We start from the raw sequence: 13381 nt of genomic DNA, 5'->3' as shown, positions 1-13381 counted from the left end.
TGCTCTGTCAGTGTGGGAGGACAGCATGAGCTCAGAGAACATTTCATCACAAGTGCATTTTTTTCGCCTTCTAATCTTGGCTAGCCTCTGGGAAGGAGAAGATCCTGTGATCCTTGAAACACATGCAGCTGGTGGAGAAAAAAAAGGGACAGTGGTATTTAAAAAGACATATTTTATAGAACAATGGGTACACTCTTTCACGGTAAGCCTTGCTGTTAATATTACATACATAGCACATGTGCTTTCGTTACAAGGTCGCATTTTGCCTCCCACCACCGCGTGGCTAGCCCCTCCACCCACCCCCCCTTCCCGTGGCTAACAGCGGGGAACATTTCTGTTCAGCCACAGGCAAACAGCCCAGCAGGAACGGGCATCTCTGAGTGTCCCCTTAAGAAAAGCACCCTATTTCAACCAGGTGACCATGAATAATATCACTCTCCTGAGGATAACACAGAGAGATAAAGAAGGGATGTTGTTTGAACACCAGCAAACATACACTGCAATGCTTTGTTCTACAATGATTCCCAAGTACGTGCTACTGGCCTGGAGTGGTAAAGTGTCCTACCATGGTGGATGGAATAAGGCTGCCCTCCCCAGAAACCTTTTGCAAAGGCTTTGGGAGTACATCCAGGAGAGCCGCAAATGCCAGGGCAAATTAATCATTAAACATGCTTGCTTTTAAACCATGTGTACTATTTTAAAAGGTACACTCACCAGAGGTCCCTTCTCTGCCTGGCGGGTCCGGGAGGCAGCCTTGGGTGGGTTCAGGGGGTACTGGCTCCAGGTCCAGGGTGAGAAACGGTTCCTGGCTGTCGGGAAAAATGGTTTCTCTGCTTGCTTGCTGTGAGCTATCTACAACCTCCTCCTCATCATCTTCCTCGTCCCCAAAACCTGCTTCCATGTTATCTCCATCTCCATTGAAGGAGTCAAACAACACGGCTGGGGTAGTGGTGGCTGAACCCCCTAAAATGGCATGCAGCTCATCATAGAAGCAGCATGTTTGGGGCTCGGACCCGGAGCGGCCGTTCGCCTCTCTGGTTTTCTGGTAGGCTTGCCTCAGCTCCTTAAGTTTCACATGGCACTGCTTCAGGTCCCTGTTATGGCCTCTGTCCTTCATGCCCTGGGAGATTTTGACAAATGTTTTGGCATTTCGAAAACTGGAACAGGGTTCTGATAGCATGGATTCCTCTCCCCATACAGTGATCAGATCCTGTACCCCCCGTTCGGTCCATGCTGGAGCTCTTTTGCGATTCTGGGACTCCATCATGGTCACCTCTGCTGATGAGCTCTGCATGGTCACCTGCAGCTTGCCACGCTGGCCAAACAGGAAATTGAAATTCAAAAGTTCGGGGGCCTTTTCCTGTCTACCTGGCCAGTGCATCTGAGTTGAGAGTCCTGTCCAGAGCAGTCACAATGGAGCACTCTGGGTTAGCTCCCAGAGGCCAATACCGCCCACAGTGTCCCAAATTTGACCCAGCAAGGCTGATTTCAGCGCTAATCCCCTTGTCGAGGGGTGGAGTAAGGAAATCGATTTTAAGAGCCCTTTAAGTCGAAAAAAAGGGCTTCGTCATGTGGACAGGTGCAGGGTTAAATCGATTTAACACTGCTAAATTTGACCTCAACTCCTAGTGTAGACCAGGGCTTAACCATAAATTGATTTTGGGATTTTGGGTAGATTAGGCCCAGAGAACCCCTACTGGAGGCCTCAGGGTTCTGCCACACCCTGTCCCAGAGAGGAGCAGAAGAGAAGCCTTCCAGGCAGCCTGGAGTAATTGTGAGGAAGCAGCCAATCAGGGTCCAGCAGAATCACATAAAAGGAGCTGCAGGGCTAGAGACACTCAGTTGCTGCCTGCTGCTGGAGGAGAAAAGACTGTTCCTGGCTGGGGAAAAGAGGAGCTGGACCATGGACAGTGCAGTACTGGGAGGGACCAGGGGAGCAAGGGAAGCTCCTGGCTAGCTGCTGGGACTGCCTAAGAACTGAGCCCAGAGAAAACACCCACAGCTTAGTGGAATTGACAAAGAAATTCAGCAGCAGTGTGTGCAGATGATGTTCATCTTCCAGAAATGTTTCCCTCTTTGCCACTAGTGAAGCAGCAGGGGAAAGTTGGCTTGGTTTTGGATTGCCAAGGAGGCGGCCTTGCCAAAGTATTTTATTTCTGGATTGCCGCATCTGTCATTGTTTTAATGGAGGTGGCTCTGGGAGACTTGGACTAAGCGTCTTTTTTTCCCAAGTTCGTATCCTGGCTGAGGCTGGACACCTGTACATTTTTCTTCCTATTCCAAGGGTAAATTGCCATCACTGCCCTTCCCCCTGGGCTGGCTCAGTGACTCTGGCCAGTGAGAAGAGGGAAGTGGAGCCAAGGCCACTCCGTTCCTGGAGCAGGTAGGAAACTGGTGAATAGCCCTGCTTATTCCTCCGCACCCAGACCAAAGTTTAGAGGTGGGTGGTTCTCAGTCACTCCTCGTCCCTTATGCAGAGACAAAGTCAGAAGCTAGCTCTAGACAATTAGCCATACTTGGGAACTGGCAAAAAAGAGAACATCTACATTGCATAGTGGAAACACCTGGACAGGCCCCAGTGGGCTTCTCACACTGTGTGCTCTATGTAATGAAAACCATAGCCAGACACAGCAGGGGATAACTCGGCTGGGCTCCTCTGGGCAAGTTAGAAGAAGGTGTTCGTCATAGTTATTGTGACAATCAGTTTGTTTCTAAGCCAATGCCCCTGGGGGCAAGTAATCTGCCATTACCCTTGTTCGTCTGCTTCAAGCTGCTCAGGCATGTTACTAATATCTTAAATTGCAGCAGATGTTTCTAAATATATACATACATGTGAGTGTGGGCATGGCTTTGTCTGAGGCTACAGCTCCTTTGTGCATCTGTCAACAGTGCCTCCAACCACCCCAAGAAATAGATTGCTGTAAACTGATAGGACGCAGATGTCCTTGGCAACCAAACTTGAAGCAATTTATTTGGTCTTCATTTGCTCTTGGTTATCTGCTAAATCTGCCAAAGGTTATCCAGAGAGAGAGTTGGGCAGTAATCAGTTTAATTTTTTTTTAAAGATTTGCAGAGATTTTGCTTACATAATCGCCTCACAAAATGTTTAATACATGAATACATATCTCCAAGATTAAAAGGGATGCAGGAGGGTGAAGGCTTTTTATGTGTGCTTATTTATTTATTTATTTTATCCCACATTATCTTTTAGCGATGTCTTTGAGTTCTGAGGAGTAATCATCCTTCTATCCACTTTGCTGTCAGGAGCGGTCACTGACACAGATTCAGCCACGGCCGGTGACCCGCTCGGCATGTTGGCCCTTTTCACATCAGCTGTTGGGCTCGAAGAATGACTCAGCCAATCTCTGGGGAACACAGGGAGCCTGATTCTGGTGTCCACGAGGGCTCCCTTCCGCCGCTCTGGAAGAGTACAGGGGCATTAGAGAAAATGAGAATCAAGCCCAGAGTTCGTATAACATTAATACAACATTATTATTAATAGCATCATCTAGGTTACATGCTATTGTTTCTGCTACCTGACTGGATGACTGAAGCATTTTAAAACTGGTGAATAATGAATGTGAGGATTACCTAGAAACTCACTTTTTCAAAAATGAAATTCTTGTGATTCCAGGAGCTGGTGCTCTAAGAATAACACTGAATATCATAGGACTCACAGTAAAATCACAACAGTTGGCGACGTGGGGTAGCTGAAAATCAGCGTATGTGCCAATTGCTGCTTTAAGCATGCATTGGGCTTTCAGTGCTCTGAATGTCTAGTTCCTGGTGTCTCATAGGCTGTATTTATAGAGACAAGCTATTAATTCTAGGGTTTTATTTAGAGTCCCAATCTCTTTTTTCCCATCTGTGGAGCAGAGGGTGAAGTTTCTAGCCATTGTGCTCTCACGTAACCTTTGACGTAGGACTCACCCTTTGTTCTCCCCAGAACACAAGGGCATCACAAAAAAGGTATTATGGGATAAAACAACAATATTCTGCAGAAAGATTGGCCTCCTGCTGCTTAATCTGTAGCAAAGTCGGCCTGCAGCTGGCTGCTGCTGTGCATCCCCTCTGATCTGACTCCACTCCAGGGGTCTGTACAAGTTTCAGGGCTCTGTAACAAGGACACTTCTGTTATCCTAGATTTCAGTATCCTTAGTAAAAAAAAAAAAAAAAGGGTGGAGGGGGAGGAGTTGGACTGGGAGTGTCTTATTAAAGGGAAAGTCCCCCAATTTCAGCCCTCTGTTAGTTAAATTAGGCTGGACATTTAACTTCCACGAGGACCTGATAAGATTAAGTATTTTCCTACTACAGCTGGTCAAACAGTAAATAAAACTAAAAAAAGATTTATATATGTATTTTAAACTATTTGTGCCTGAAGGCACTGAGCAAGGTTGGCTTGGATTCGTGGAGTCAGATTATTCCTTAGTCAGTATGCGGACAATATCTGTGCACTTGCAGATCTCCCAAGCTTCATGAAGTTTAGCACAAAATGATCTGTCTGGAGAGTCATACCAGAAAATGCATTACTTGCTGTTCATTATTTACCTCAATGGGATTTTAAGCATGTATTTAAATGCTTTGCTGAATTGAGGCCTGCAATATCTGGTCTCTGAGCAAGGAGCCCAAACAATACCATGTGACTAAGGTGTTCGGTCATATCACGCCAATAATAACAGGTCGGAGTGGATGGTTTGCAAACAGTTTACAGGCTGAAAATTATTCATCCAAACTATTGGGCACATAATGGCTTATCTTCACAGAGCTCGGGATTTGTTAATTGGAAAAAGGGCTAAAATCAAAAATAGGATTATATGTCACGAATAGTTTGCCAGCTCTGTATTCAGCACGTAAACTTGTTTGTGGGCTAGGGCTAAAATAACGAGATCTGCTCATGTGGTTGGATTCCACTGATTGAACTACTGTGGAAATGGTATTATTTTTTCCAATAAATGGATTCCTGAGGCTCTAAATACAGTTGAGGGGAATATGTAAATACAGATGAGCCCAATGAACCAGCTTCTTATAGCTAAATAATCACTGGAAATTAACTTGCATTACAACACTGATCAAAATTCAGCGCACTGGATCCTAACACCCATGATTGGTAACTCCGAAAGTAAGGGAGGCTGAGGTGGTGGTGCTCACTAGATCTCACCCAGCAGCCTGAAAAAACCAGCTCAGTTCTGCAAATAGTCACGCGTGTGAGTAAATGTAATTGAAAACGAGAGCTACTACACTGAGGAAGTTACTCATGCATAGTTTTTTGCAGAATCCAGTCCTGTACCTGCAGATGTCCAGTGAATCATGATCCATTCAGTCAATAACTCCAGTATTAGAGACTTCCGAGCAAATGGCTTGTTGAGTTGGTTGCTAGAACTATGACCAGTCCTCCTCGGTTGTGAGAATTAGGGTGGTGCAAAACTGACTTAAATATTTTGGGGGGTGCGGACGGGGGAAGAATCTGTCATTGTTTCATTTTGAGAGATTTTAGAGGCTTTGCAGCATTTCCTGCATGGGATTTTTGCACTGCAACAAATACAATTTTGAGAGCTCACATGTTTCACTTTCTCTTCTTCTCTCTTGAACTCTTCTTCATCGGAATAATATTTTGCATTTTGAAGTTTCAAAGCTGGAAACTTAAAAAAAACCAAAAAACAAAACCCCAAACAAAAAAAAATAGCTCATTTGCCACTTTTCACTGAAAGATGGTCTCTTTTTAATTAAAATTCACGTGATTTCAGGGATTTTTTGTAAAGTTCCAACCATTTGTTCGCAGTTGCAGTGATTTCCCCAAATCTAATGGGGAATTGCATTGAGCCAGCCTTAGCGCCAATGCTCCTGACTTGGCGAATTCCAAATGGGTAACTATGTTCATGTACAAGGCCACTGTGACCTGGCAGGATGTCTCCTCAGCTTCACAAGCACTCACTGCCATCCTCAGTGGACAAAAGGTTTATTTGTTCAAACATAAGCAGCTAATAGACAAAATCTGCTCCTTAGCTCACCCTTTGTCCAAGGGTTTCCCAGCCTCCTCTTCCAGGGGTCTCTGGTAATCCTGCTTCTTGCAGCTTCCCCATTCCTGCCGGCTCTGCTCCCCTTCTGGGACCCCAGCCTGAGGGCTATCTCCCCGAGCAGCTGGCCCCTTGTTCCAGGGACCCACTTTGCATTAGCTCCACTCCTCTGTGGTTCCTCTCCCAAGACATAGTCTACCCTCTGACAAGCCTTTTTAGCCCTACCTCTTTTAATTGGCTTGGTTGGGCCTACCTGCTCTGATACAGGGGAGCTGGGCCTGGTCTACTCACTGGACCAGCTCCCCTGTGACATCCATGTTACTGCTGAGGTTGAGAGAGTTCAGAATGGGAGTGTTTTAAATGCAACAACCCAAAATCACAGGAAACCTGTGGCTCTAGGTGCACTAGGCTGTGGAGTTAGGCATGGGATGGGAGAGATGACGGGTACATCTACACAGCAAACCAAGGTCTGGCTGTAGCTTGGGAGGCATACCCACGCTAGCTTTAACCTGACCAGCGTGGGGACAAGAGCAGTGAAGACGCAGTAATATGGGCTTCAGCATAAGCTAGCTGCCTGTGTACAAGCCTGTTGGGGACCTGGGTATGTCCTGGGGCTGCTAGTCCATGCAGTAAAGGAGCGAGCTAAAGGAGGAGTGAAGAGTCCCGCCCAGGAAAAGGAGGAGATAGCGAATGGAAGGCTCACAGGGTCAGCTGCAGCCTGGCTTTCGTCGCAGCATAACTCAGCAGTGATACGGGATTATGAGCGAGCCACGGGAAGATGAAGGGTTTTACTGGAAATGATACGAAAGTGAGATTTGCATCAACAGAGTTGATGGAAATTGTTGCTCACTCTGATAGCTGCTGTGTTGTAAGGAGCCGCCACCTGAGAAAACACTGTTCTCTCGTCAGCTGCCATGTATCTTTCCCATTAACCTGCCTTGGTGTGTGCACGTGTCACCTCACTGGGGTTGGCCCCATGGCCTCATGGAGACCTCTGCTCTCCTTGGCTTGGTATCTCAGTTCCCAGGCCAGTACTTACCAGGAGTATAGCCTGAGCTTCCAATTGCTCCGTAACGACTGCTCTAGACAATGACAGGTGCCATGGATGGACTCAAAAGGGACTAGCCTCTGGTCCTCCTTGGGCAGCATCCTGGTGCCTCTAATATGAAAGTGGGGAGTGGAATGCCACCATACTTGATGGCAAGTATCGGTGCTGTCACACCTCAGCAGCAACATAAGTACCAGATGCTCACCAACAGACTCCTGTCTGAGCTGTGTAGGCCAAAGGGACACCATTGGTGGAGAAAGGGGCAAGGAGAGGAAAGGAGAATAACGGGCCCGCTCCCTTTTTTCCACCACTGTCTGGATTTATTTTCTTTAGAAGTGGTACAAACCACAAGGTGGGATCCAGATCTGAGCTAGAACTACCCTAAAGTCGAGATATTTGGGTCCAGGTCACCTCTGATTTTCTTCACCTTTCTCCTTCTGTTGTGTCTCACTTCACCTCCTCCCCTGGTCTCTGATCCTCTCATTTTAAAAAAAACTATGTCAGTCTTAGTGCCATTTGTGGAATAGGTTCTGGTTTCCCCCTATTGCATTGGCCTTTCTGGCTAGTGATCAAAAAGAGGAGCTTTGGGCAGCAAAATAGGGTGAGGTAGCAGACCAACTGCACTAGGAGAATTTTAAAAATAATGAATATTTTTCTGATGCTTGATGAGCAATGCAGCATTTTGAAGACTGTGTTGGACTTGTAAGCGTTCCTTTTAAGGCGGGGAGGGGTATTCCTGGTCCTGCTTTTAGGCCGTGAGGCGCTGTCGGGAAACAGTCAGTCTAGAATAAGGTGAGGTGAGTTGGGCTTCTCTGTTTCAGGGAGCAGCCTGCTTTGTCTCTCTCTGCTTTTGGGTTATCGTTCTGAATTCTAAAAAATAAAGTAGTTAAACTGCAACCTTCTGTCAAGAGTATCTTATGTTGTTTATTTCACTTCTTTGTTTGTATGCCATGAGCATAGCAAATATGATTCACTACATTTATTACCATAGGCAGGTAAACAACTGGGGGCCCGAAGCTGAATGGAAGAGTCCCACCCCATAGCATTTTGGCCCCCACATTCTAATGCCCTGTCTGTAATCCCTAACTGTTACCCACCATCTGTATCATGCTCACAACTTGTTCTTTTAAGTTAAATTGTTGGCTTTAAGCTTCCTTCTCTCCATATATGAATTATAGCAGCGTAGTCAAGGGTGGTGGTTTGAAAACATGTAATATACCCACAATTCCAAGGATGATAATTTCACAACATGAGCTGGTACGTTTGACAGTTATTTGCATTTCTTTCACTATTATGAAAAGACCCACAAATGGCCAATGTGTATTAATTTTTTTTTTTTTTTGCTTAGTTACAACTCCCCTTAATAGTCTGTGTTCAACTTTTATGTCACATTAGGCTCATGGCTGGAGATGAAATTATCCTGGACTAATCCACAAGAGGCATTCTGACCCAGTGGTTAAAGCCCAGGGCTGGGTGCCAGGACTCCTGGGTTCTATCCTCATCCCTCACAATGGACAAATTACGCAACTACTTTGCGCTTCAATTTAGCAGTCTGTGTTACTGCGTGAGTAATATCTGAGAAGGATGTCAGGAAGTTTAATTAATGTTCATGAAGTGCTTGAAGCCTGTGGGATGAAAAGGGGCATAGAAGTGTGGCACAAAGGGGCCATAATTCAGCTGCAAATGCCAAGCAGAGAATTCCCCCTGTGTAGGGAATTTGCTGCTGATGCATCTGCACTGCAGCCAGCCTCTGCCTCCAACCCCACAACACACAGGATGGCGCATGCAAAAGTTATGCTTTAGCACAAGAATCTTCTACTGGTGTGAGGTTGATTATGGACTCTAAATCAGTGGCACAAGCTTGAGTTGCTTGGAAACAGCTCTGATTTACATTGGGACAACTTGTGAGCTGTATCTGGTTCCCTAATGCCTCATCCTGCACCAAACTGAGCTCCAGCACACGAGGGAATTAAGCCCACAAACTGGTTAGTATGGAATAAACATTATAGGCTTTGTTTGCATTGTAAATCCATGCAGAAGTGTACTGAGAGACTAAGTGAATCTGCTGGGCCTTGTCTTTTAGGAGAGAGTTCTCAGAGCTGCTGGAAAAGTTTGGATCTCATAGCAACACAGAATCGGCACGGAGTTCTCCTGTTCACCAAGGCGGCAGTGAGTATTGACCCTCTGGGTGCTGAATACTTAACTGCATCTTGGCTGCTTGAGGGGCACAGTGCAGAAAATGTCAGCCCAATCGTGGATACTAAAAGGGAGAGGGAGACAACTTTCTTGTGGTGAAACAAGAGAGGATTAGTTGGTATCTAACACTTGTCCAGCTCCTTTAACTCCACCTTCAATCTACAACAACTCAGGAAAATATTGTGCTAGTAACTTATAATAATGTCTAGTTCTTGTAAAGCAATTTTCAACAGTGGACCTCAGAGAGTTTTAGAAAGAGGGTGAGTACCACTATCCCCATTTTACATCTGGTGAAACTGAGGCAAGAGCAGTGAACTGGCTTCTTCAATCCAATGACCAACACAACGAGTTGGTGGCAGAGGTAGGACTAGAACCCAAATCTCCTGGCTATTAGTTCTGTGTCTGCTTGCTGCTTTTTGGGAAGAAGTATGTGACACTGTAACACAGTGGTATTTGTTATTTACCACAATCACAGATTGGAATTTGTGGTGAGAAGGTAAAAGTCTGTTAATTAGTTTAGAAATGTACTGGTATCATTAACATCAATGGTAGGTATTTCTGCCTCCAGGTAAAGAACCATGAAAGCTGTTTTAATTCTTGACTGTGTAGCAGGGACAGCTGGAAAGGAGTAAGGGGGGAAAATGCTTTCATTATCTGGACTGTCTTATTTTGTCCTTTAGGTAGATATTTGGAAAGTACGTCCTCGGGGTCTTCATCACGTTCCCAGAGTCCCCTGCTGCTGAGCCCTGCAAATTCTCATGGCCCACTCATTGGAAACTCGGCACATTCTCCACACTCAAGCTCGCAGTACGTACCATATTACTCACACTAGAGCTCCTTAGGAATTTTTCAATGACATTTTTTTCATTGAAAAATGCTGATTTGTTGACAGCAAAACCAATATATCTCCCAGTTCGGAAAACCATGCGGGGACACTCTGAAATTGTCAAAATGTTTTGTCTGGCCACTTTCTAAATGAAAAATTCTGGTTCCTGGTTCAAAATGACTTTTCATTGTGAAATGTAAGCAATTTAGATTTTAAAAGTTTTTTAAAAAGAAAAAAGGTAGAAATCAAATGGAAGAATTTTGAAATTACATGTTTCAGTTGACCCAAACCAAAACCTTTTGATTCATGACATCTTTTGAAATTTTGACTTTTTGTCCCAATTTTGAATGGTAAGAAATTTAAAACTCTCAAAAATATTAATGGGACAGGGAAACCAGCTCTAAGTTACACAGGCATCAACTCATAAAGTCTGCAGGCTTGTCTGTCTGTTTCTAGAACATTATTTGTATTGCCGTAGTGCTTATAAACCCTTAAAAGCCCCCATTGCCAAAAAAGTGTCAAAGATGTCTATGCAGTGTCGTTGTAGCCATGTTGGTCCCAGGATATTAGAGAGACAAGGTGGGTGAGGTAATAGCTTTTATTGGACCAAGTTCTGTTGATGAGCGAGACAAGCTTTTGAGCTACACAGACCTGAAGAAGAGCTCTGTGGGGCTCGAAAGCTTCTCTCTCTTACCAACAGAAGTTGGCCCAATAAAAGATATGGCCTCACCCACCTGGTCTCTCAAAAGTGTCTAGTGATTTGGGGGGCACAACCTGAGACACCTGAAAGGGCCTGATTTTCAGAAAGTGCTGAGCTCCTGCCGTCTGAAAATCAGGCTTTTTAAAGAGGTCTCAACTTGAGCTCCTCAAAATTGAAGAACCCCAGATCGATAGTCGCTTTCTCTCTCTCCCTCTTTCTCATTAAAACTATCCTCTAATATCCAGGGCTTGTCTACGCTTAGAACGCTCCAGCAGCACAGCTGCCCACTGCGGCGTTTCAGCGTAGATGCGACCTACCGGGATGGGAGGGTTCTCCATTGGCGTAGGTAATTCACCTCCCCCAGAGGCAGTAGCTGGGTTGACAGAAGAATTCTTCTGTTGACCTAGTGTTGTGTACATGGGGACTTAGGACAATTTAAGTACACTGCTCAGGGGCATGGATTTTTCACACCGCTGACCAACATAGTTAAGCCGACTTAATTTTCTAGTGCAGATCAGACCCCAGTGTTTGTCTTCGGATACATTGACTGTATCTGCTCCTGTACTGGAGGATGGATAAGCAGTTGCTCAGTGTCTTTCATACTGTTGCACTCTGTGTTGTTTTTAATATTCTTATTTATCACTTGTATTATGGTAGCACCTAGGAACCCCAGTCATGGACCAGGACCCCATTGTACAATCACAGAGCACAGCCACCGCCCCAGAGAACTTAGCCTACTGTGCTATAGGCCATCAGGATCTACAGAATGCACGTACACCATTTCCATCCCTTGAAAGGTGAGGGAGAGCCCAAGGCTCACAGATGTCTGAGGGGCCAGCATGGTACGTCTTTTACAAACATGTCCTTGATGGAGAGGTCCTGCAAGGCTGTTTTCAAACTGCAGATCATGGCCTCGTGATCCATTGCCCCACCCTCGGGCAGTCATTTCCACCAGTGCAAAGTCAATGGCAGTGCTACCCTTCTGATCTGGCAGCATTTCACACCTGCTCTGTGCCGTGAGAAAATGACGGCACAAGGGGCTAGGGAATGGAGAACCAGGCTTTTTATTTCTGTGAAGAGTGGCACCTTCGTGTTGTGTCTATATGTTTTAATTCCAAGCTTCCTATTTTGTAAAGTACAAAAGCCAGACTCTGCTATGTGCAGGGAGGGCTCTGCTGCCGGCTCCACCTACAGGAGTGCCTGGCACTGTTAAGGTTTGCATTAACATTGGTACTTAGAGCGTGGCATCTCAGATTAGGGCCTGCTGCTTTTCTTCCTTGCACTAGTGTAAATCCGGGGTAATTCCCAGGAAGTCAATGGAGTGGCCACCCACCCCCATGAGAGGAAAACCAGCCCCTTCGTTCAGACACAGAAATTCCACGTGGAAGGTGAACTCCACAATGTGTCCAATATCAGCTCTTTATTAGGGATTTGCAGAGGATAAATATTTGGCACAAAAGGCTTTAAGCCACTTGGATCAATGGACTCATGCCTGGAGACATCCATACAGAGGAGAGAACTGCTCATCTATCTGGCAGCCTTCTAGACCGCCTGGCTTCACAATTAACCCTGTTTACTGCATAGCATAGGCAGGAGGTGACCTGGCTTGGCACTCACGTATGTGCGTGATGGAGGTGGCTGGTAAAACAGTGTTCAGCTACCAATAAAGCAAAAGTTCTGCTAGTCTCCACCCTAGGGTGACCAGATGTCCTAATTTTATGGGGACAGTCCCCATATATGCAGCTTTGTCTTATATAGACGCCTATTATCCCCCGTCCCGATTTTTCACACTTGCTATCTGGTCACCCCATCTCCACCTGGGGGATGTAGAAGAGGGTAGGCAGGCATGAAATAGCCACCTTCTAGAAGAAACACCAGCATTCAAACCACTTGAAATTTCAGATCTTGGAGACTATGAGCCTGTGTGCAACTATGGTATAATCTAGACTCTTACAAAGTAGTGACTCCTTCTATTCTGTACAGGCTCTTATGCTGCACTCATCACCCCAGCAGCTGGACATCTTCCACTAAGCAAGAGGACTAACATCTGCAACGTATGGTTTATTCTCTTCCTCACCTCTTCCCAGATAGTGCAACAGATGTGCTTTTTTTTTTAACCACTATGTTCGATGGCATCTTATTTCCTAAAAAGATTTCTTTAAGAAGTTTCCTTTGCAGGGCCGGCTCCAGGCACTAACTTTCCAAGCCAGTGCTTGGGGCAGCATTCAGAACGGGGTGGCAGTAGTCCGTGTCCCGCAGTGGCCATTCGGCGGCACCCCTGCCGCTTTGGCGGCGGTGGCAATTCAGCGGCGACTGCTTGGGGCGGCAAAATTGGTGGAGCCGCCCCTGTTCCTTTGTTGTAAAAATATGACGCCCACGCTCTTCGCAATATTCTTTGTTCCCCAGGTTGTATGACAGCCACGAGTTTAAAGGGATGGGACTGTTTAGAAGTATGGAGAAGTTATCTCTTGTGGTGATTGCATAGTTCAACAGATCACATAGCTCAAAATACAACACGATGACTATCAGGAAATGAAAAGATAATTCAAGTGACAGGTTGCGTACAGGTGCAGATTATTACATGGATGTGGTTAGAA

At 45.6% G+C, this 13381-nt stretch overlaps 1 protein-coding gene across 5 annotated transcripts in view; it reads left to right on the top strand.

The window, feature by feature from the left end:
* LOC311527015 (syntaxin-binding protein 4-like) overlaps nucleotides 1-13381 on the top strand; it is a 119936-nt gene that overhangs the window by 68241 nt on the left and 38314 nt on the right. For all 5 annotated transcript variants that reach the window (XM_084640546.1, XM_084640543.1, XM_084640545.1 and 2 more), the window contains exons 6-7: nucleotides 9146-9231; nucleotides 9939-10065. In XM_084640546.1, coding sequence (XP_084496672.1) covers nucleotides 9146-9231; nucleotides 9939-10065 — 213 coding nt within the window. The remainder of the gene's footprint in view (nucleotides 1-9145; nucleotides 9232-9938; nucleotides 10066-13381) is intronic.

This window comes from Lepidochelys olivacea (genome assembly GCF_965140295.1).
Source record: "Lepidochelys olivacea isolate rLepOli2 genome assembly, chromosome: 10".
Lineage (NCBI taxonomy): Eukaryota > Metazoa > Chordata > Testudines > Cheloniidae > Lepidochelys > Lepidochelys olivacea.
This window is presented reverse-complemented; position numbering and strand designations above follow the sequence as displayed.